Below are 24007 nucleotides of genomic sequence, written 5' to 3' on the forward strand. Positions count from 1 at the left end.
TACAAAATTTCAGTAACTGCAAAATTTCAGTCCAATCTGCCAACGTTTAAAATTTCAACCACTAGAGGTGTTTTGAGCAACAACCGTTAATGTTTCTGACGTCAAAGTGCTGTTAACAACCCCCGAACTGCAATGGCGCAATAACGATAATTGGCATACTTTACAAGCTAACCAAATTTTAGCCAATTCTGACATTGTTTACAAACTCACCCCTTTTAGGGGGCTAGCGGGGTAAATAGTAGGGTTATCCGGACAAACAAAGTGGGATGCACATCTACATAACTATATCTACCATCTGTATGAGTTTCAGCCACATCCATCAAGCATTTGATAGAAAAACGAGTCGGACAAACTTCGGGGGAAAATACCCATTTTAGGGGGCTAGCGGGGTAAATACTGGGGTTATCAACAAAAACAAAGTGGAATGCACATCTACATAACTACATCTACCATCTGTATAAGTTTCAGCCACATCCATCAACCATTTGATGGCAAAACGAGTCAGACAAACTTCGGGGAAAAAAAACATTTTAGGGGGCTAGCGGGGTAAATACTGGGGTTATCAACAAAAACAAAGTGGGATGCACATCTACATAACTACATCTACCATCTGTGTAAATTTCAGCCAAATCCATCAAACATTTGATAGAAAAACGAGTCGGACAAACTTTGGGGGAAAATACCTATTTTAGGGGGCTAGCGAGATAAATACTGGGGTTATCAACAAAAACAAAGTGGGATGCACATCTGCATAACTACATTTACCATCTGTGTAAATTTCAGCCAAATTCATCCAACATTTGATGGAAAAACGAGTCGGACAAACTTCGGGGAAAAAATACCCATTTTAGGGGGCTAGCGGGGTAAATACTGGGGTTATCAACAAAAACAAAGTGGGATGCACATCTACATAACTACATCTGCCATCTGTGTAAATTTCATCCAAATCCTTCAAGGATTTGATGGAAAAACGAGTCGGACAAACTTTGGGTAGAAGAAAAAATAAGAAAAAAAAACAAAAAAAAAGAAAAAAAACAAAAAAACAAAAAACATTTTGAGTAAAATCAATATGTGTCCCCTTCAGGGAAGGGGACCCATAATAAGCATAGGAAATATATCAATGTTTTAAAATAGGTTATAGTGTATATGCAAGGGCAATATGTGCTAAGCCACCCTTCTAGTTTCATTTGAGTTTTTGGAACAGTAGCATAGACTCGGCTTGACGCTATTTTTGCAGCACCCCTCAACTGCCATTGTGAAAGGTGCGGGGATGGTTATGAAAGCAATTATCGAGGAAGCTGATTCAGAAACTGCAGCTTACATGCAACAACTTGCCTTAAGTGAGGTAATTTTAAAATAGGAAGATAACTTAACTGTGTTTTATTATTGGCATTCTTTCCTAAAGGCAGGGGTTACCAAATTTTTTTCACGGCGGGCCGGATAAGTTTAAAAATGTGGTCACGGGCCGGATGAAATGACCTCAAGGGTTGGACCTGGCCCGCTGGCCACAGTTTGGTGACCCCTGCCTAAAGGAATAAATGATGGTTGATGAGTACAAATATTGCTTTTCAAAAAAAAAAATTAGGAACTTATCATATGCAGGGTGCCATGCCACATCATTTGCATACTGCCTTATTTACGAAGTCTGTTGATTTGAGAATGGCCACAAACCAGCAACTGAGCCGACATTTGATTGGTCTATGGACAGCCAGCAATCCGCCAGCTATGGAACTTCTAAAACGAGCATTTGTAGGTTACTGTGTTTTTTAATAAAAAATCATTTTCAAATTACTAATATTTTAGTAGCACAGTTTAAAGTAACAATTTAGTAGTTACCTACTTGTGAAACCAGTAATTTTGTTTTGATCATTGCCAATAGAAACCAATCATTAAAAAAGCGTTTGGGCAAAACGTTACTTATCCAAATTTGATTCTCCCAAAGATTGACCCCAGATGATCCAGCAGTTCACTCACAGTCCCCAAAAACATCAAATTTAAAAAATGGCTATACATACTGAAGTACATGATTGAAGAGTTTGATATTGTACCGTATATACTCGCAGATAGGTCGCAACTTTTTCCTTATATATTTAAAAAAAAAATATAGGTGCAACCAATCCGCTCGACATAAGTGCAAATTGCCACCAAGTCGGAACAAATTTGAAAGTTTTCGGCTATTGCAAGTACCGTATTTTCTGGCTAATAAGCCGATTTTCAGGACCTTACATTTTCGACCTAATTTTCTGGGGTCGGCTTATTGAACAGATATAACGTATTTATTCGAGTATAATGCGCAAAATTTTATACTAATTTTCTATAAAAAAATTAAGGGTTGGCGCTATAGACGCGAATTATAGTGGAAATGTGCTGTTGCCACTGTGGTTCTATCAAATACGGGTGCATGCGCTCGTGCACGCACATACCAATGCGAGACAGTTTCATGAGCGCACACGCACATGCGAGAAATACAAGACCTAATGTGCTGAAATTTCAAACAGTTTTTTATAGAGCGTTCAATGTGATTTAAACTCCATAAACGGTACATCGGTTTATAATATGTCAGACAAAACATATTTGATTATTATAAAGATCAAAAAATAAGATAGATGTCTGTGAAACATGTTAGGCGGTCATTATCAGCTTGGCCCGCCACATGACAAGGGATCACTGAAGGTCAACTTGTAGGTTTTGCGAAACAGAGTTCTAATAGATTTTTTTGTCAACATAGATTTTTTATTTTTTATTAAACAAAAGGTCATTAGATGTTGTTAGGGTAATGTCCGGCTATAGGCTACAGTAGATCCATAGTATATGTTAGTGTCTGTTATACTGTTTAGGTTTTCTGGGAAATATTTTAGGTGTTTTAATATTGGCCGTGACAGCAATACCATGGCCAAAGCTAGGGATAAAATTCTTAAAGAATTGGAAGGATTTTTGTACCTTTTTATACTAATTTTGTAAATATATGACAGTATAATGATATGATGAGAATAAGGACAAAACCTTTTTTAAGTTTGGGTTGATGCTATGTACTAATTTGTCATTAAGAATAAAAATAATTGCACCATTTTATACCATAAACAAGTTGCACCAATACTTGTATGGGGACCAATTTGTTTTTGCTTGCAAAAAGAACCATGTGTGTAGGTCAAATGGTGTGTATAGGTAATTGGTAAACCGGATAAAAACCATATAATATGGAAATATTTAAAAAAGGCCACCTTTCTATTTTCATATAGTAATTCTTCTTGTAAACTTTTTTTGTTGTAAAACATTTCGTTTTGTGGCATAGTAATAATAGCCAAGGATGGTAATGAATGCTGATAAAGGTGACTTTATTTTAACAACAGTAATACAATTTTGTAGCCAGCTGGATTGCTAACCTTCCTAGATTCAGAAGATGATGTTCCTGATGAAGGAGATTTGCTTCATGTTCGAGACAACCTCAAGTCTGCCATTGTGAGCCTAAGTTTCAAATTATATGTTCCTTTTCTTCTTTATTGGTTGATTTTTGGATACTTATGTAGTTATGTAGTAAACATTTTCTATTTGTGTCGTCATAAACATTGCATCGTACCTTTTTACTTTTAGAATCAGAGCCAATCAAATTCTAGATTAAAACAACTGGACAAACAACTCAAACAGGTGTGTTTTTTATGAACAATATACATCTGTAAAACACTTTAGTGTGTTTCTTTGTTGTCGACGATCTTTGTAGCTCATTTCGTTTATTTTATTTAGGTGGAACGAATTGTAACGAAGAAAGCTCAAATTTTGTTGACACATTGGAGAGACACGATGGGCGTAAAAGCACAGGAAGAAAACCAACAAAAACCAATAGTTTTAAGAAAGCGCAGGCAAAGGATTAAAATTGAAGCAAACTGGCCTTTGTTTTATCACAGGTGATTCTTACACAGTTTTTTTATCAGATTCTTGAACATGTTAATGAAGCCAATTCAAGCACATATTGTAAACATCTGAGTTATTGTTTTGTTTTGTTAGCTTTAGCAAAGACCATGCAAAATCCAACTTGATATGGAACCACAAGGTAAATGTTTTGTTTCATTTACAATAATATTCCAATTACAGGTAGCAATTCCTAAAGCAAATATGTGTTACTAGTTATGGGTCCCCTTCCCTTGTTTGTCCGACTTGTTTTTCTATCAAATGTTTGATGGATTTGGATGAAATTTACACAGATGGTAGATAAAGTTATGTAGATGTGCATCCCACTTTGTTTGTCCAAATAACCCTAGTATTTACCCTGCTAGCCCCCTAAAATGGGTGAGTTTGTAAACAGTGTCAGAATTGGCTGAAATTTGGATAGCTTGTAGAGTATGCCATTTATAGTTGTCGATTGTTGTGTTCAACCCTGTAGCTCTAACATTTACCCAACAAGCCCCCAAAGTGTAAAACATATTTGTATGTTACTGGACACCACAAACGAAAGATTTATGTTGCTCAATAGTCTTAGAAGGGCAACCAGATGTATGTTACTCGTTTGTGACTTTGTGGATTGCTTGGTGAACGTTTTTGTGCCATGGCAGTTAGGGGGTTGTTGCCCTATGACGTCAGAAACATTAACAGTTGTTGCTCAAAACACCTCTAGTGGTCGAAATTTTAAACATTGGCGGATTTGGCTGAAATTTTGCAGTACTATTGATTGAGTCATTGAGGTTTCCTATTTTTTTAGTTTGTGTGTCGGACCCCATTAGTTAACCTACTAGCCCCCTAAAATGGGTCAGTTTTTTAAACAGTGTCAGGATTGGATAAAATTTGGGTAGTATGTGGACTATGCTATTTGTAGGTTTCAATTGATGTGTTTTACCTTGTAGCCCCAACATTTACTCAACTAGCCCCCTAAAATAAATGAACTTTTGAAAAACGTCCTAATTATATGAAATTTTGCAAAGTTTATTAAACATACTAAGTCCTCAAATGTTATGTTTTGCCCTGTAGCACCACAACTTAACCAACTAATTCCTAAAATAGGTGACCATTTTCACAATGTTCGAATTGAATGAAAACCGGACAGCTTGTAGAATTTGCTTTTTATTTTTTTGTTTTACCCCATTATGCCACTACTTACTCCTTCGTTTCTTTGAAAAGGAACGTTAAATAGGACATACTTCAAACAATACCTGGGGTGAATCTAAATTTATATAGTTTGTACTCTACATAGTATTATTATGTAAGCCCAGTGCCGATCACTGTGTTTTACCTTACAACACTAAACATTCACATGGTTATCTCTTGAAATGCATTATCTACAACTTTGCATGTGTGGTTACCCATGAGTTTCTGCTTGCGGAAACAACTAAGGTTATAAAAGACAGTAGATGGTATGGGACCCAATATAAAACAAGCAAAGTAAATATAACATTGTTTTAAAATAGGTTATAGTGTATATGCAAGGGCAATATGTGCTAAGCCACCCTTCTAGTTTTTGTTTTGTTTTTTGACTGTCCCCTTTTGATCAGGAAGAGTGCAAGATTTTGTCAAATTTGCACATGTTAAATATTTAATTAAGAAAAGTTATTATTCCCCCAAAACTGAAGTTATTCTTGAAATGAAGGCAAATGCCTAATTTATGACAACTATCCTAAGGAATGTTATCAACTAAATCAGTGGTTCTCAACCTTTTTTACTATGCGACCCCCTTTAGAGATTTTCTAACACCACGCGACCCCTTTACACGCGCACACAAGAAGTTTAACTATCAGAATGTGTTGATTGTGTTCATCACACATTTTCAATCTAACGTAACTGCAATGGTTCGACGTTTTGCTGTACTTCAGAAAACCCTTAAAATTGTGTTTGTGGCTCATTTCACTAACCATTTCACTATTTTGTGTTTTTTTATGTTAAGCAAAGCCAAAAACGGCAATTATACAAGTATACAATCGCAAAAAAATTTGTTGCGCCCGTTCTAAATCAAACGGTCGTGTGAGTTACTATGCTAAACAGAAGTCACAGGGAAAGTTTCTTTGATACGGATAAAATCATTCCGAATTGGGTTGCGTCTTCCCGACCCCCTCAAAGGTGCTTGGCGACCCCTTTGGGGGTCGCGACCCCCAGGTTGAGAAACACTGAACTAAATGATTGTTGTGTATACATTTGTTTTAAGTAGTTCAGTACCTTATAGCCAGGAACTTACATTAACAGATTGTTCCATTTGTAAAACAACTGCTTACTGAGAAGAACAAATAACTTGCTAATGTCTCGGCCAACTCTTATTACACTTTTTTACAAATTGGCTAAATGTGTTATAAAGCCTAAATCTTTCACATGCATACATGCTCAATACAGTTTCACTATGGGTCCCTTTCCTTGAAAGGGGCACAGATTGATTTTACTCAATTTGTTTGTTTTTTTGTGTTATTTTTTATTTTTTTGTTTTCTTCCTCCCAAAGTTTGCCCGACTCGCTTTGCCATCAAATGTTTGATGGATTTGGATGAAACTTACACAGATGGTAGATATAGTTAGGTAGATGTGCATGCTGCTTAGTTTGTTATGATAACCCTAGTTTTTACCCCATTAGCTCCCTAAAATATGTTTAAATTGAATGAAATTTTGGTAGCTTGTAGGATTTGTCATTTATAAAGGTTGATTGATGTGTTTTACCCTATAGCTCCAACATTTACCCCTCCAACCCCCTAAAATAAGTTAATTTTTTAAAGGCGTCGGAATTAAATGAAATTTGCAAAGTTTTTTGAACATATTATTTTAAGTTCTCGGTTGTTGTGTTTTGCCCTGTAGCACCACAATTTAACCAACTGGTCCCTAAAATGGGTGACTTTTTTAACAATGGTCAAATTGAATGAAAATTGGACAGCTTGTTGAATTTGCTATTCAACGGTGTTGATTTTTAATGTATGGGTTGAATCCAATTTATATAGTTTGTACTCTACATAGTATTATTACTCATAACAGTGTAACTTTATAACAGTATCTTGCTGGTGACTTCCTAACTCCAGTGGCTTGTTTTGAAAAAGTACTCGTTGAATTTACAATTGTCTCCAATTTTCAAGGAAAGATGTTTGCAACTATGCCCCTTATAAATATGATCTTGATAAGTTTATGGTTATCAACACCATCCAATATGATCACCCCGACCCTTCTATATTTACTGTTCTCACAGCTCAGTCCACACGTCCTGGAGTTCATGATATTTCCTCCACGTTGGTCTGTGCATGAACATACTTTCTGCCCACCTTACTATCACAGAAATTGCAGCTTTAGTTGCAAAGTAATAAAACAAACATTAATTTTCCCATAAAATTTTAGACCAGAGAGGAACTTCGAAGTTCTCTTGAAAGTGAAATTCGTGGTTTCCATATGGATGTGGAACTTGCTCAACATATGAATATGTCGTGGAATCATAGTGAATTTGAGGTGAGAGGGGTTTGTCAAACATAAAGAGTGCTCTTTGATGAAGATGACATTTTGATATGTTTTGATTTTTTCTTTTTTAATTAATTAGTTTAGTGAACTGTAAAAGTTGTTTTCAATCAAAATTTTCATACATTTTTTAAGTTGTAATTTTACAGCTATAGCTTTGCCTCAAAATCTTACAACTTGAATCTAAGTCAGTGGTTCCCAACCTTTTTGACCTTGCGGCACCCTATCAAAGAGATAAATAGCTTGCGACACCCTGGCAAAATGGGATCAATTTTATGAGGTTTCTGTATTTCAAATAACTGTATGAGAAAACACAGAATGAGTTTAAAAGTCAGTGTGAAATTTGGGCTTGGCTTCTTGCACAAAGTCCCTTAATAGCCTATCTGGGGGAGCATTCGATAAAGACACCCGCATTTCTTACTCGACTATAAGTTGCCGTTCTCCCTTTTTTATTTTTTATGTTCGTTAATACGAAAAATCCCGTCACACATAGAAGCCATTTGTACATATGCTTTCAAACACACCTTATTTGGCAAACACAATTCGTACCAGTTTGTATTCTATCGCGATTTACAATAGACCATGTCTTCCAGTCCATTTATGGGCCCGCCGCAGTTAAAGGGTTCATAACTTAGCCTTATCTTGATTACCTATGTAGGTCTATTTAGCTATGTATCGTTTATCGATCGATTAGCTATGTATCGTTTTCCCATATAAAAGTTGCCAACAATGTTATCATGTTGAACCAAGCAAAACGCCGTCAAGGGTTTAATGCAGGGGTTCCCAACCGGAAGGGTTTTCAGGTGGTACGCGAGTAGCTTCTGTTTTGTTCACAAAAACCTCAATTTGCAACTTTATATTTTGTTTGTCTGGTTTTGTTTACAAAAAAACAGTCCCCAGGCCTATTGTCATTGTTACGTAACTATTCCTGTTGTTTCGTATCATTACGATCTTCAAAATACAGGTCATGTCAATTCTCAACAAAAAGCATAGTTGCTACTTGCTATGAAAAGCCGAACAACGCTGCGGCACAGTGGGCGTTAATTATGTCTAATGATTGCTCTTGATAGATATATCTACTGTTTTGGTGCTTAAGATAGCGTTGAATGAAATATGATTCAAACAAATTAGTTGTTCTGCAAGAAGTGGTACCATAGAGCAGTGCTCCGCAACCGGTGTGCCGCAAGACGATGCGGGGTGTGCCGCCGCAAAACGTATAACTTTTTGTGTTAAATTTGTTTTTATTTTATTCATAGCAAATGATACAGTTCACAACACCACCAAACTAAAGCTACACTACTCACTACGCATTCATGTTTTATTACGTCATAATATACTTTATACTGGCTTAATGCAGGGGTCTCAAAACACGCGGCCCGGTGTGGCTCTAAGAGGGTTTTTGTGCGGCCCGCGAACTAACTTTTAAATTTTAGGTGTTTAGCTCAGGTGGAATACCCTGTCAGGCCACCGATTTTAAGAAACAATCATTCTTTATAAGTATTGGTTGAAAATAAATGCAACGTTTTAATCGTATGGTGGAAAGAGTCCCTCCTGTTGAAAATCAGCAATTCATTCCAGTTGTTGAGTCATAGTTTTTAATTGTTTCGTCATTGTATGCCATTGTTTTCACACATAGTAGTTTATTGTACTTGCTTTTTTTAGTTTGCTACACTGTATATTCGTTTTTTGTTGATTGCATTACAAATGTGTACATGAAATGGCAAAAACGCACAACATTTTAAGCACATAATATTTTTGTTCATGTTACTTTTACAAAAAAGTTTAAATATTACGGCGCTTTACTAACGTAAAAAATGTTTTTGGCCCTCAAAGAAGCTTAAGACCCCTGACTTAATGCTTTTTTAGGCTTTCAAATATTCAAATCGCATTTTTTGGGTTCGGGTGTGCCGCCGAACATTTAAAGCTTGTATGGTGTGACGTGCGTGAAAAAAGGTTGCGGAGCACTGCCATAGAGCACTGTAGAGCACATTAATGCTCTATGGTGGTACCAGGGGCGTATCCAGAAATTTTTAAAGGGGGGGGTCCAACAATTTTTTTGGGGGAAATCCCAAATGACGTCATACGTCGTTCAAAACGACGCGTTATGCGGCAAAGCACTTTTTCCAAAATTGGCGGTTTCTCTACCCATCTAATTGACAGGAAGAACAGGTAATTTTAGCGAAAGCTTTGTAGTTTTCTGATTTCGCCGCTGCTATCTAGCTTACTCAGCCAAACTGCAGCTGCAAAATAAGCGTGACTGTCAGGTAATCAAAATCAGTGCTTAAAAAAACAGGGTCCAATTTCTAAAGAACTAAATCTCTTGCTGAAGCGGTAATCCTACTGTTAAGTTGCGCAATGTCACGAATGCACCAAAGGTGGTAACTGCAGAAGGCATAAATTGTGCCTGGCAAGTAACAAATTACCCTAATAACATAACTCGATTTACAACGATCTAATGTTTTTGACAAACTATTACGTGTTTGGCGGATCAAAGCAACACAACATTACACGTTTTTAACACTTTTACATTGTTCAAATGCAAAAACAGTTTGATATGTTGCACTTGGTGCAGATACCACTTAGCAAGAAACTGCTACCAGCGTCCTAGCCGGAACGTAACTTTCCGATTGTTAGCGCATAAACCTCCTTATTAAACCCTTGTTACGTCACAATTGGCGATTAGATAACAAGCGAATACATTGAAGGCTCGCGTCTTTGAGATAACGACTCCCTGTTATCACGCAGTGGTAAACGGAACGTCTTTGGCCTATTTAATTTACGCACGACTTTTTGAAAAGGGGGGTCCGGACCCCCAAACCCCCCCCCCTTGGATACGCCACTGGGTGGTACGCGTGGCAGTGCAGAGCGTCCAGGTGGTACGGGATCGTAAAAAGGTTGGGAACCCTGGTTTAATGAAATAAATGAGTGCTAAACATTTATTACTGAAACCCGGCTAAAAATAAATGAATTCCGCACGGGTTAAAGTTAAAATAAAGAATGGGCCGCGGTAATGCATCTCGCGGCACCTTGAGCATTGCAATTGGCACCCCAGGGTGCCGCGGCACCCCGGTTGGGAACCACTGATCTAAGTTATAAATCTAAGGTTAACAAAGTTTATCCAAGAAATTATAAATTGTTTAGGTACCCTATGACTGTCTTTCTGATGAAATTAAAATCGGGGATTATTATCTGAGATTATTGTTGGAGGAAGAGTTTGAACCAAGTCTCGCTATCAGGCGACCGTAAGATTTAAGCTGGAAAATTATGTTTAATCTTAACAAACTAATTTCATATTGTTTTCAGTTGTTGTTTGTGTTGTGGTTTAAAGGTTTTGAAGTCTTCACTTTTATTCATTGCATAGGACAATAAAAATTATGCATTGTTTTCTAGGTATGAACTTTTCAATGATTTATATCACCGTTTTTTACTTTCGCCAAAAACCAGCATGAAATGCATGTGCCTTCAAGCAATGGCAATTGTGTATGGACGATACTGGGAGGACATCGGACCTTTCAATGACACCAAATATGTGGTTGGAATGTTGGAGCGAGTAAGTGACTTAACAAACCACTGTGTTTTTGTTCGTTGTGATTGTTCAATATAATCACCAAAGAAAAAAACTGTAAAAACAAAATTGATGACATTTGATAGAGGGTGATGTAATGCATCCAATATAAGAGTTTTGGGGTGAAATTGCATATTTGGTCAAATAGTTATTTACTTTCAGTGCCTTGATAGAACTGAACGAGATCGGTTGATCCTCTTCTTTGAGAAAATTATCAAGCACAAGGTGTGTAAATTAGAACTTTTTTTAGGATTTTTAACGGATAATTTATATATTTTTTGTTTTACATTTTACAGCGTAACATGAAAGACATTATTGATGCAAATGGAATCAAAGCATTTGTTGAACTGTTGAGCTTGGCCCATTTACATACAACTCGTGCTCATGTCCCCACACAAAGAAATGTTATTGAGGCATCAGCTGAAATGTTGTCTAGAGAAGGGGAAAAGGAATGGTATTTTGGTAACAAGGAAAAAGAAAGACTTGGTCCATACAGCTTTCAAGAGGTAAGCATGCAGAAGAAGGCTTTTGAGTAAATCCAGTGATTCTTAAATTTTTAAAGATAATGGCCCCCTGCTCATCAAAAAATGTACATGAAAACTCACTAAAGCACAAAAGCTCAGGATCTGCTGGGATAGGCAATAATTTCCCCCAAAAAAGTTTCTAGTTAGCCTTCACCGGTGGCCCTTCAGAATACAGCTTGTGGCCCCTGGTTAAGAACCACTGGTTTAAGCCCTTGACTCCACCCTGACCTAATCTACTACATTTGTGTGCAAATAGACAAGAAAACGCTACTCAATAAAACTGAATAAAATCCATTTTTATTGTAATTTCTGTTTTCCAAACTTATGATGTTTAAATGGCATGGACAAAATGTCGAATTAAAAAAAATGTTCTATATTATACACATTGTTTTTGTCCGTATTTTTTTTTCTTTTTTCTGTCTAACGCTGGTTTGTTAAACGCATTTGGTCAAGAAAGAGTGCTCCAAATTTAATAAAATTTACACATATGTTAGTTATTAATCCAAATTTGATCCTCCTGAAGTTTGACCCCAAATGACCCAGCGGTTCACCCGCAGGCCCCCAAAACGTATTTTTTTTAAAACGGCTGTACTGACTAAAGTACAGCATCTCTGAGTGATATGCTGTGTTGTTTGGTACAATATAAGATATTTCAAAGAATTTTGTAGCTTTTTTTTGATTCACCCATTTTCACCCCTTAAACCCCCAAATATTCATTTCTGTCTAACGCTGGTTTGTTAAATGCGTTTGGTCAAGAAAGAGTGCTTTAAATTTATTCAAATTTGCACAGATGTTAGTTATTGTTCCAAATTTGATCCTCCTGAAGTTTGACCCCAAACGACCCAGTGGTTCACCCACAGCCCCCCCCCCAAAAAAATTAAAACGGCTGTACTGACTAAAGTACATAATCTGAGAGTTTCATGCTTTGTTGGTTGGTGCAATGTAAGGTATTCTAAAGAATTTTGTAACTTTTTATTGGATTCACCCATTTTACCCATTTTACCCCCAAATAATAAGTTTTAGGCCAAAAATACAAGCCGTAATGTGCTGAAATGTTAAACAATTGTTTGCAGTAGGTTATTCGTTCAGTACCGGTACTTAAAATTTTGCCTTAATCGGCCAAATAGTTACTTTTACAGCCCATAATATGTGTACACTGTCAGTCAGATAGAAGTCTCAACTCTCAAGGGAGTAATTCACTTGTTTACGATTAAGGCGGGTGAATGCAGCGGGATTGCTCAGCTTGACGTCCGGACAGGCGTTTTACGAGACAGTCGTGTCGGTGATTAGAAATCAGCTGTTTTTGCGCAGCTATGCTATGTCGTTTTATTAAGTATCAAGCACATTTTCAGTTGTGAAAAATTGTGTTAAAAACTGACCTTGAACGACAATATCAAGGTCAAAGCATGGGATTAAATTAAAAGTATCTTTCCCGTTCTTATGTACTGTTTTTTTGTAACTATACGACAATAATAATGCAAAAAGAATACGGACAAAACTTTTAAAGCTGGGTTATTGCTAAAGTTGGTTAAGTTTTTTCTTAAGAATCTAAAAATAACCAGGACGTTAAATCCGCACAAGCGCGCGTGTGGGGACCAATCTGTTTTTGCTTGCAAAACAATCATATATGTAGATCAAATGATGTGTATAGTAAATTGGTAAATATCGTATAGAATATATAAAATGGAAGTATATCAGAAAGCCACCTTTCTAGTTTTTCACCAATTTGTCTTTTCCAATACACAAATAATTGTTCCCTGTTAATACTGTTATCCTTTAGTACAGGGGTGTGCCACATTTTTCGTCAGTGGGGCCATGTAACCAGTTTTGGACATCAAGCGAGGGCCATACAATTTTTTACACAATGAATGTGAAATTATTCCAAACAATCAATACATTTATTTTCTAAAACATACAGAGTTTCGCTGCAACACTGGCTTTCACAACAAAATAATTGTTGAGCTGCAGACAGTGCACACTGTTTTAACCTATAAGGCAGTGTTTTTCAACGTTTTTTGAGCCATGGAACACTTTATGCATTAAAATAATTTTGCGGAACACCAAACGAATTTTTGATGCAGTAAAACAACCAGGCTCTGACACTAAAACGCTAAATCGCGGGAACCGCTAAATCGCAAATCACGTAATCACGAAAACGGATGAAAACGCTCATATAAAGCTATTGAAGTTGAGAAAGGTTATATAAAAACGAAAGTAAAACTAGTATTGTACTTAAATACAATACACGCCTCGCACTGGCTGTTTCTTGATTCATCGTTTTCCGCACAAACAATTTTGCTGAGCGTCAAAAAACTGGTTGAAACTCGTTTAGGCTGAGACAGGGTTTATTCTTAAAGCTTACCCAGCTAAATTGCACTAACCATCGGTAGTTTAGCCGCAATTTAGCTATGTTATAATTAGAGAACGAGTCTTATTATTACACAACAATAAATGAAGCCAATCACTATATACTACAGCACTCAAACTGTTGTTGGTGGATAAACACTTTCATAAAATAAAAGCCATTTCCGCCAACTGTGTTAAACCAGTGATTTTCGACCGGTGTTCGACATGAAAAACCATAGAAGTCTAAAACATTAGAATCCTATATTCAAACCAGTAAGTTTCTCACGGAACACCTGATGATCTTTCACGGAACACCGGTTGAAAATCACTGCTATAAGGTCTCATCAGTGCAGCTTGTGACGATAGTGTAGCCATCCAATGGCACTCTGGTTTGTTCAGAGTATCAGGGTAAATGCCTCACCTAGTCTGTGCGATGCCACAACTTGGCATACACCAAAAAAAATTTACCAAAAGGGAAATATTATGTCACATTTGGAAGTGCTTGTAAACAGCTGTATGGCCCCACCAGTTGGAAAACGCTGGTTTATATCATACTTGTTTCGTATAGTAGAGCAACTTATGAGATTTACAAAAAACTAGTGGAAAAATAAGTTTTTTTCTTCTCTGAATTAGTGTGTTGAGGAGGGCCACACTAAATATACGTTTATGTGGAGACCCACCTTACATTGCAAAATGTCTATTGAATTTTGTTGATAAATATTTATCTGTTCTAACTACAGCAATAGATTTAGAAATAATAAATATAAAGAGCAAATATCGGGGATATTGTTTTTGTCTATTTTTTTTCTTTTTGTCTATTTTTTTTTTTTTTTTTCCGTCTAACGCGGATTTGTTCCCATGTTTTGGTCAAGAAAGAATGGTTCAAACTTTTTCAAATTTACACACATTATAGATATTGGTCTAAAGATGGTCCATGTGAATTTTGACTCCGTTTGTTCCATCGGTTCACCCACAGCACCCCAAAACGTGAAATTTGTAATGCGTATTTGTTCCCATGTTTTGGTCAAAAAAGAAAGGTTTAAACTTTTTCAAATTTACACACATTATAGATATTGGTCTAAAGATGGTCCATATGAATTTTGACCCTGTTTGATCCCTTGGTTTACCCACAGCCCCCCAAAACGGATTTTTTTAAAAAAAGCTATACTTGCTAAATCAGATGATTCTGGAGTTTCATTTTTTGTATTTGTAACTTGAAGTTGTATATATCAATTTTCACCCCTTTACCCCCAAATATTTGTTTGTTTGTTCACATGTTAATGAGAAATACAAGACTTAACCTGCTGAAATTTTAAACAGTTGTGGATAGGGTGCTAACTGTTGGCTGTTGAAAATTTTAGTGCAATCGGCTCTGTAATTACTCTTACAGCCTCAAATATGTTTTTACATGCTGTCTTTTGTCAAATTTATGCTCACTCAGTGCACAGCTGACGCAATGGGAGTAATTGACGATAGTGGCACATGGAAAAAATGCCTGTGCTTCACGCAGAAACGCAGTCGCCACTTGACCATTTTCTCACTGGTTGGAATTTAGATGTTACGATGTTGGTTATATTGCGCTGTAAATGGTTATATTGTGTGTTTCGAAACGCAGTGCGACAACGCAGCACGATTTGTTACACCTGTGTAACGTGACTTCTCAACCTGAAAGCGTTAATAAAACTGTTTCAGAACAGGTTTTGGACATAAAAAGCCCAGCTAAGCAATCGTATTGTTGGTATGTAGAAACTTAACGGTGCCAGGGAACGCTATGTACAGATTAAAAATCATAATTCAACAAACAAAGGGCTAGTAAGGAAAAAAAATGTTGAAACTTTGTTAAAATTTAAATAGTTGGACTCTTCCATTTTCCACCTCGTGAAAACAAAGCGCAACACCATTCCAGTTTAACAATGATTGTGCCCTATTTTTACTGTTACCAAATCACATGCACATGTGTGGGGATGTTGTAGTATATATAAACTGGCAGTATATAGGAAAACCACTATTCTAGTTTTAACCTGCAATAAGCCTCCATAATATGATCCACTAAAAATGATAAATACTGTTCAAAAATTTACAGTATCCTAAACTGACAGTAATAGATGACTATATATTTGTTTCGTACACCTTTATTTTGTTGTGTTAAATGGCAATGTTAGGAATGCCATCTATGAAAATTTTACTTTTCTCAGATGAAGGATTTTTGGCAAGACGGCATTTTAAATGCAAAAAGCAGATGTTGGGCACAGGGAATGGATGGTTGGCGTCCACTTCACTCAGTGACACAGTTGAAATGGTCCTTGATGGCTTCTGGTTCAGCAATACTCAATGAAACTGAGATGGCTACTACAATTTTAAACATACTTATACTACTGTGCCAAAACTATCCTAGTCGGTGAGTATTCTAGAGGGATTTAACCTTAAACATGCTACATATATGATCTGTTTCTATCCACAGTGATTCTTTTGATGCTGTTGTTCGCCCAATGCCCAAGGTGAAGCGAATTCTTAGTGAAGCTGTTTGTCTTCCTCACTGCATACAGGTACTATTGAGTGATTTTCTTCAAAATGTCAGTAAATATAAAACTTTATCCATGGGTCTAATTTTTAACTTAGTATGTTTGCATTACTTATATTTATTTTGTCTGTGAATGATTAACAAAAATTTATGGTAAGACGGAATTGATTGTATAAGTGTTAAGAAACATTGGTTCAAACCAGCGGTCTTCAACCTTTGTATAAAAATCTCCCCCTTTCTAGGGCATTGAATCAAAATCGCCCCCTATGAGATTGTTATTTTGTGTAGAAGATCTTTGCTCTTCAGCAAATTTCAGCAATTTAACTCATGCAGCAACACGAAAGCTTTAGTTAATGGGTAAAACCCCATTTAAGACTACTACAACACTTGGGGTCCCTTTCAGGAAGTCCTAATGCGTCTGAGAAACGTTTGTTACATCACAGACAAGATAATGTTTTGATGATGCACAAATAATCGCCTTATTTTGTTAATTTGTTTGAAAACAATGAGACATTACTTGATAGAGGAGAATTCTATACGTTCTTGATCAACTTACACTAGATTTACCAAATTAATGATATTAATATATCGCAGTTTGAGAAGCACCAGCAGGCTTATAGAAAATGTAAAAGCTAAATAAGTTTGAGGGAAAGCTTACCATTGCATTTGAAAGGTATGGCTCATCACCACTCACATAGCCTAAATCACGGCAAACAATCTTGCATATATTTATTCTAATTTTTTTTATCACTAATTGTAAAATTGCCTCCCCCCCAACTCAAAAAATTGTCACAACTTCCTCCCCTCCTTGGTGAACGAAATTGCCCCCATTGAAGAACACTGGTTTAAACCTTAAACTTTGTATGGGGTGACTTTGATCAATATTGCAACATAAACTTTAATTTTAATTGTATATTTTGTAGTGTGTAGAATAGCAACAAGTTGATGTCAACAACCTGGTGTTTATTTAGATTTTACTCACATTTGATCCTGTTCTTGTTGAAAAAACTTCTGTCCTTCTTTTGCATTCTATGGACAACAATCCTGTGTTTACCAAGATATATCTAACAGGTTTGCAATGCTTAGACTCGGTCGTGGCATGTCATTGATTTTGTTGCAAAATTTGCATTAATAAGAGTTTTTCAGGTGTATTTTTCTTTGTTTTGATGTACACTGGATCAAACATTTTGCCAATTGCAAAGTTTCTAAAATATTTGCATATGAAACAAGCCTTTAGATCAGAAGAGGTAGGGTTTGTGTTAATATATTATGGGTCCCCTTCCCTGAAGGGGACACATATTGATTTTCCTCAAATTGTTTTTTTTCTTGTTTTTTTCTACTTTTTTTTCCTCCCAAAGTTTGTCCGACTCTGTTTTTGTTGATAACCCCAGTATTTACCCCGCTAGCCCCCTAAAATGGGTATTTTTTCCCAAAAGTTTGTCCGACTCGTTTTTCCATCAAATGTTTGATGGATTTGGCTGAAATTTACACAGATGGTAGATATAGTTATGTAGATGTGCATCCCACTTTGTTTTTGTTGATAACCCCAGTATTTACCTAGCTCGTCCCTTTAAATGGGTGTTTTTACCCAAAGTTTGTCCGACTCGTTTTTCCATCAAATGTTTGATGGATTTGGCTGAAATTTACACAGATGGTAGATATATTCATGTAGATGTGCATCCCACTTTGTTTTTGTTGATAACCCCAGTATTTACCCCGCTAGCCCCCTAAAATGGGTGAGTTTTTAAACAGTGTCAGAATTGTCTGAAATTTGGATTTCTTGTATAGTATGCCATTTATAGGTGTCGATTGTTGTGTTCAACCCTGTAGTCCTAACATTTACCCCACAAGCCCCTAAAGTGTAAAACGTATTTGTATGTTACTGGGCACCACGAACGAAAGATTTCTTTGGCGCAATAGTGTTACAAGGGCAACCAGTTGTATGTTGCTTGTTGGTGGGTTGCTTGGTGGTCGTTTTTGCGCCATGGCAGCTAGGGGCTTGTTAACAACCCTACGATGTCAGAAACATTAACAGTTGTTGCTCAAAACACCTCTAGTGGTCGAAATTTTAAACATTGGCGGATTGGGCTGAAATTTTGCAGTACTATTGATTGAGTCATTGTGGTTTTATATATTTTTTAGTTTGTGTGTCGAACCCAATTAGTTACCCTACTAGCCCCCGAAAATGGGTCAGTTTTTTAAAACGTTAAATAGGTCATACTTCAAACAATATCTTGGGTGAATCTAATTTTATAGTTTGTATTCTACATAGTATTATTATTTAAGCCCAGTGCTGATTACTGTGTTTTACCTTACAACACCAGATTTTTATGGTTATCTCTTGAATTGCATTATTTTCAACTTTGCAAGCGTGGGACCCATGAGTTTTTGCCTGCAGAAACGACTAAGGTTATAAAAGATGGTGACTAATATGGGACCCAATACACAATAAGAATAGGAAATATATTTATGTTTTAAAATAGGTTATAATGTATATTGAAGGGCAATATGTGCTAAGCCACCCCTCTAGTTTTTACTAATATACCTATTACACTTTTAATTAATGGCAATGCACAAAAGCTTGTGTTCAATACAGGACTGTTTGCTAAAATTCGCTGCTTGGTAAGTGTTGCTAAAAACTAAATTTCCTCTAGAACAAATCACACATGTTGTCAGCGAGTATTCTTGGTGCATTATTCCCAGAAGCCATGATTCACTATTTAGAAAATCATGGTCCAGAAAGGTTTTCTGAAATATTTTTGGGTGAGTTTGATACACCTGAAGCAATTTGGAATGGAGAAATGAGGTAACACATCCTGAAAAATATCATTAGAGTAAAACATTATTTTTTTCTCTAACACTATACTTCTTGTTGTGTTGATATATAGAAAATTATAATTATGGGTCCCTTTTCCTGAAGGAACACATTTTAATTTTACACATTTTTTTTTCTTTTCTTCCCTGATCTATGTCTAGCTCCAATGCCATGAAATATTTGGTGGATTTGGATGAAACTTTCACAGTAGATACGGCAATGTAGATGTGCCATTTGTTTTGTTTGACTCATGAGCCCCAGTATTTACCCATCTAGCCCCCAAAGTGTAGATATGATTTTATAATGCGATGCACCACAAACGAAAAGTTTCTGTGGCTGTTATAGTGATAAAAAAGCAACTGAACATGTGTTGCATGTGATTTACTTGCATACATAAAATGTTTACGCCAGTCGTTTAGCAGTTAACAGCCCTAAGACGTCATAAAAATCTATGATTGTTGTTCAAAACATCTCTGATGGTCAAATGTTTAAACAATGGCCGCTTGGCGTAAAATATTGCTGGACTGTTGATTTGGTGATTGTGGTTTGATGTTTTATTGTTTGCATGTAGACCCCACCCCATAAAATCAGCAAGTCTTTTTTAACAATTAAACAAAATGTGGATAGCTTGTAGAACATGCTATTTATAGATGTTGATTGTTGTGTTTCACCCTTTAGCTCTAATCTTTACCCCATCAGCCCCCTATATTGAGTGAATTTTTTTCCGATTTTTTCTGAAAGCCCCCTATATTGAGTGAAAACATTGTCCGAATTAAATGAATTTTCAGGAAATTTATAAAACTTGCTGTTTTGAGCATGATTTTTGGGCACAGTACTGATCACGGTCTTTGACCTACCAACACCTAACTTTCTCATGGTTATCTCTTGAAATGCATTGTTAACAATTTTGCAAGACCCTTGAGTTTCTGCCTGCAAAAACAAACTAAGATTATAAAAGTCAATGATTAATATTGAAGCCAATATAAAATTAGTATGGGAAATGTATTAATGTTTCAAAATAGGTCATAGTGTATGTGCATGGCAAAATGTGCTGAGCCACGCTTCTAGTTTTCCACAGTATTTGATAAAAAGGCATTGTCTTTTTAGGCGATACATGATTGAAAAAATTGCAGTCCATATTGCTGACTTCACTCCTCGTATGTATGGCAATGTGAGAGCTGTGTACCAATATGTTCCAATACCAAAAATCAGTTATCCCCAACTTGAAGAAGAACTATTTTGCAACATTTTTTATCTGCGGCACTTATGTGATGAAAGCAAGTTTCCTGAATGGCCTATCATGAATCCGATTGAGCTGTTAAAAGATGTTTTGCAATTGTGGAAAGCTGAAGTTGAAAAAAAACCTTCAAACATGTCATATGAGGATGCATGTTCTGTTCTACACTTATCTCCTGATAAGGCACCGTAAGTTTATCAAGAAGTTGTATACTTTGTGTGATAAAAAAACTAACCATCTATTCAAATGACACACAAGCAAAGATTTGAGAATTGGATTTTATGGTTTTGGTTATAACTGCCAATGTGTGTGCAGATATTTGTCAGTAATCGAATAAAACAGTCATTGTTTGAAAAGTCATTAACTGATATTTAGGTTTAATGAAGGGCAGATTCGTAAGGCCTACTTCCGCATGGCACAGAAATATCATCCTGACAAGAATCCAGAAGGAAGGGTAAGCACAAGATTTTTTCAGACATTTAGATAACTAATTCTTAAAATACTTAATCTTGTGCAGGACATATTTGAAACTGTAAATAAAGCATATGAATTTCTTTGTTCCAAAAAACAAAAAAATCTTGATGGACCAGATCCTTGTAACATTCTTCTAGTGCTAAAGACCCAGAGTATTTTGTTTAAGCGCTACAAAGAAGGTTGGTTTTTAAAATCATATCTCTTCATTTTTGTGATTTATGATTACTAGGCATGTGTGTGTATGTGTGTGTATGTGTGTGTGTGTGTTTACTTTTACTGTATTTATGTTTTTTACCTTTTAACAATAGAGTTAGCACCATACAAATATGCTGGCTTTCCTGCTCTGATTAAAACAATCCAGATGGAAACAGCAGATGCCCAGTTGTTTAGCAAAACAGAACCAGTCCTGGCAGAAGCAACAGAACTTGCCTTTCATGTTGTTAATTGTTCTGCCTTAAATGCTCAGGAACTTAGGCGTGAAAGTGGGATTGAGGTAAATTATTGTTAAGCTTATGTGTTTTATTTTGTTCCCGAAATGTTTTTGACAAGGACTAAAACATATTCAACTGTGGTCCCCGATCTAATCCTGTTGTTTCTAGATTTTGCAAGAATCTTTTTCAAGATGTGTCGCTCTTTTGTCTTCAACTATAAGCATTGATGAAATGCCCTCAAGAGTGTGTATAAATGCCATTAAAATATTTTCTGTATCTGCTGAATTTGAGGAGTGCCGAGAAAAGTTCATGAACAGTCACTCAATTATTGATGGTATTTCTCAAATACTCCATTATAAAGTGAGTGGTTTAGTAGACTGATTCTCAAGCAAACACCACTTGAGTTTTAAATTGATATTAGTATGATTTGCATACCTGTTGCCTAATAGTTTATTTGAATTCAAAACCTTTTGATATCAATCATTTTGCAGAACCTTCCTCAACTGTGTTGTGTTGCAACTGATTGTGTGAGTGCCTTTGCTGTAGATGAGGCCTTACAAACCCAACTTTACAAGGCCGGTGTGGTTTGGAGTTTGACAAATTTTTTGTTTGAGTACGATTTCACTTTGGAAGAAAGTGGAATTCAAAAAAGTGGTGACACAAACCAGCAGGTCTGTACACATATTTTTTAAAAGTGCAATTATAAAAGAAGATAAAAAATGCAATTAACTGTTTTTGTCTGAAACATGAAGTTGTGAATTTTCCTACTTAAAATGCTTGTTTTATTGAATGCCACATTACTGAATTTTTAATTCACAATTTAAACTGTGTATCACTATGTGTGAAAAAAATCGCAACATCCCTTGTGTGGTAAATGACTTATTAAAACCTTTTTAGTTTTATTGCATTGATTAAAATGCTTTCCAAATCAATCAAATGTTTTGTAGGAGCTCCTTAACAAATTGGCACGACTTAGCATTACTTCGTTGGCATCGTTAGCTGGTTATGTGAAGCCAGACAGTGTTAATCCATTAGTTCACAAAACATTCTGCTCTCTCATTACTCCTTATTTGGCAAAGCAAGTGCTTCTTGGAAAATATTCTGAGGTAAGAAGTTGATTCAACAAACTTAACAGTCATTAGCACACAATTATAAGACATAGCCCATTCACTTTGACTATCTTGTGTGTATTAGACCTTAAAGTTGCTGAACAGCAATGCAAGAAATCCATACCTGCTATGGAACAATGAAACCAGGATTGAAATTCGAGATTTCCTTGTAAAACAACAACAAAAAGGAAAAAATGTGAGATAATTTTATAAACACTCATGTGTTATCATTTTTGCAAAGCAAGTCCAGATGGAGCACTGTAATTTTAACTGTTTATTTAATTTTAATATAGGAGGATTTTGATCCATTTGTTGGAATTGATTTTGTGTTTGCTGCTCACAGAGATGAACTTGTCGTGGGAGACATTTTTGTGAACATATACAATGAACAACCTTTATTTGCAATCGAGGTCCACATTCAGGCCTGCAGTTTTTATGTTGCTTTAGTGAAAGTTGTTTACGTAATTGTTTTTTAAACAGGAACCCAAAGAGTTTGGAATGAAGCTTATAACTTTTTTAAGATCACTGGCAGAGGTATGTTGCTTCAATTTGTGCCTTACATTAATTTCAATTTTTTTTAATCGGGTTTCTTTTACCTTTTTCTATCTATTGCTTGATTAAATCATAGTACGCCAGGCCTATTAAAGGTGTGTACCGAATCAGCTGGTCTTCCAAGCATTCCCACATGGCAAGACACAGGCTAGAAATATCTAGCCTGTGGTGGGATTTGAACCCACGACAGGAGTCTTTCCGGGACTCGCGCTATACCAACTGAGCTACACAGGCTCAGTGGAGAAACCGCCGAAGGTCGAATCACAAGCACCATTGCCTGCCTTGTATGCTGCACATGTCAGCTTCGTAGTAGGGGGTCACCAGTTTGACCGTATCAGCTAAGATAAACATATTCATACTGGGATCAGCCCTGAAGCGTCGATGCAGACCAGCGATCACAGCATACATATCGATAAATGATAGTACGCCAGCCCTATTAAAGGCATGTACCGAATCAGCTGGTCTTCCAATCATTCCCACATGGCAAGGCACAGGCTAGAATAATCTAGTCTTTCTGGGACTCGCACTCTACCAACTGAGCTACACAGGATCAGTGGAGAAATATTGCTTGGTTGCATGTTTCTTTAATCCAACAGCCTGCCAGTTTATTTGTTCATATTATCTACTTTCTAGTCTACCATTGTAACTTTTTTGTGTGACAATTGTAGTGTAGTTTAACTCAAATACAGTGCAATGTACCCTTCAGGCTTGATACAATATGCCTTGTATTATAGAAATTGTTCAGTCGCCTTGCTCTCCTAAAGCATCAAAAAAATGGAATTGACACAAAACCAGATGAACAGAACTCCTCAAGTATGCAAGAGAAAACTTTGCAAAATTGTCATGACTCCTTGCTTGCTTTGTCAAACATAATTCGAAACAATCCAGGTGACAATGTTTGTTCCAAATGTTATTTACTTCACAGGTCCTTTAATAAATACATAAAATTTTATTACCTGAAAGTTGGGAATTTAAGATCTGAATGTTAATTTTATGGGTATGCTTTCCTGAAACACATTGTGTTTTTACTA

General features: G+C 36.2%; 1 protein-coding gene and 1 non-coding gene across 2 annotated transcripts in view; one reads left to right on the forward strand and one right to left on the reverse strand.

The window, feature by feature from the left end:
• LOC145203802 (dnaJ homolog subfamily C member 13-like) overlaps window positions 1–24007 on the forward strand; it is a 49176-nt gene that overhangs the window by 17475 nt on the left and 7694 nt on the right. The window contains exons 16-42 of the mRNA XM_080076111.1: window positions 1238–1345; window positions 1603–1749; window positions 3367–3459; window positions 3592–3645; window positions 3742–3902; window positions 4003–4048; window positions 7289–7396; window positions 10544–10644; window positions 10793–10952; window positions 11130–11192; window positions 11264–11473; window positions 16033–16235; window positions 16299–16383; window positions 17330–17429; window positions 17505–17605; window positions 19013–19164; window positions 20281–20598; window positions 20786–20864; window positions 20928–21063; window positions 21193–21377; window positions 21484–21675; window positions 21807–21986; window positions 22263–22421; window positions 22510–22620; window positions 22718–22834; window positions 22905–22958; window positions 23711–23864. Coding sequence (XP_079932237.1) covers window positions 1238–1345; window positions 1603–1749; window positions 3367–3459; window positions 3592–3645; window positions 3742–3902; window positions 4003–4048; window positions 7289–7396; window positions 10544–10644; window positions 10793–10952; window positions 11130–11192; window positions 11264–11473; window positions 16033–16235; window positions 16299–16383; window positions 17330–17429; window positions 17505–17605; window positions 19013–19164; window positions 20281–20598; window positions 20786–20864; window positions 20928–21063; window positions 21193–21377; window positions 21484–21675; window positions 21807–21986; window positions 22263–22421; window positions 22510–22620; window positions 22718–22834; window positions 22905–22958; window positions 23711–23864 — 3577 coding nt within the window. The remainder of the gene's footprint in view (window positions 1–1237; window positions 1346–1602; window positions 1750–3366; window positions 3460–3591; window positions 3646–3741; window positions 3903–4002; window positions 4049–7288; window positions 7397–10543; window positions 10645–10792; window positions 10953–11129; window positions 11193–11263; window positions 11474–16032; window positions 16236–16298; window positions 16384–17329; window positions 17430–17504; window positions 17606–19012; window positions 19165–20280; window positions 20599–20785; window positions 20865–20927; window positions 21064–21192; window positions 21378–21483; window positions 21676–21806; window positions 21987–22262; window positions 22422–22509; window positions 22621–22717; window positions 22835–22904; window positions 22959–23710; window positions 23865–24007) is intronic.
• Trnas-gga (transfer RNA serine (anticodon GGA)) lies at window positions 23137–23210 on the reverse strand. Its single transcript has one exon. It is a non-coding gene; the product is annotated as a tRNA-Ser (tRNA).

Source organism: Phallusia mammillata, chromosome 8 (assembly GCF_965637545.1).
Source record: "Phallusia mammillata chromosome 8, kaPhaMamm4.hap1.1, whole genome shotgun sequence".
Taxonomy (NCBI): Eukaryota; Metazoa; Chordata; class Ascidiacea; order Phlebobranchia; family Ascidiidae; genus Phallusia; species Phallusia mammillata.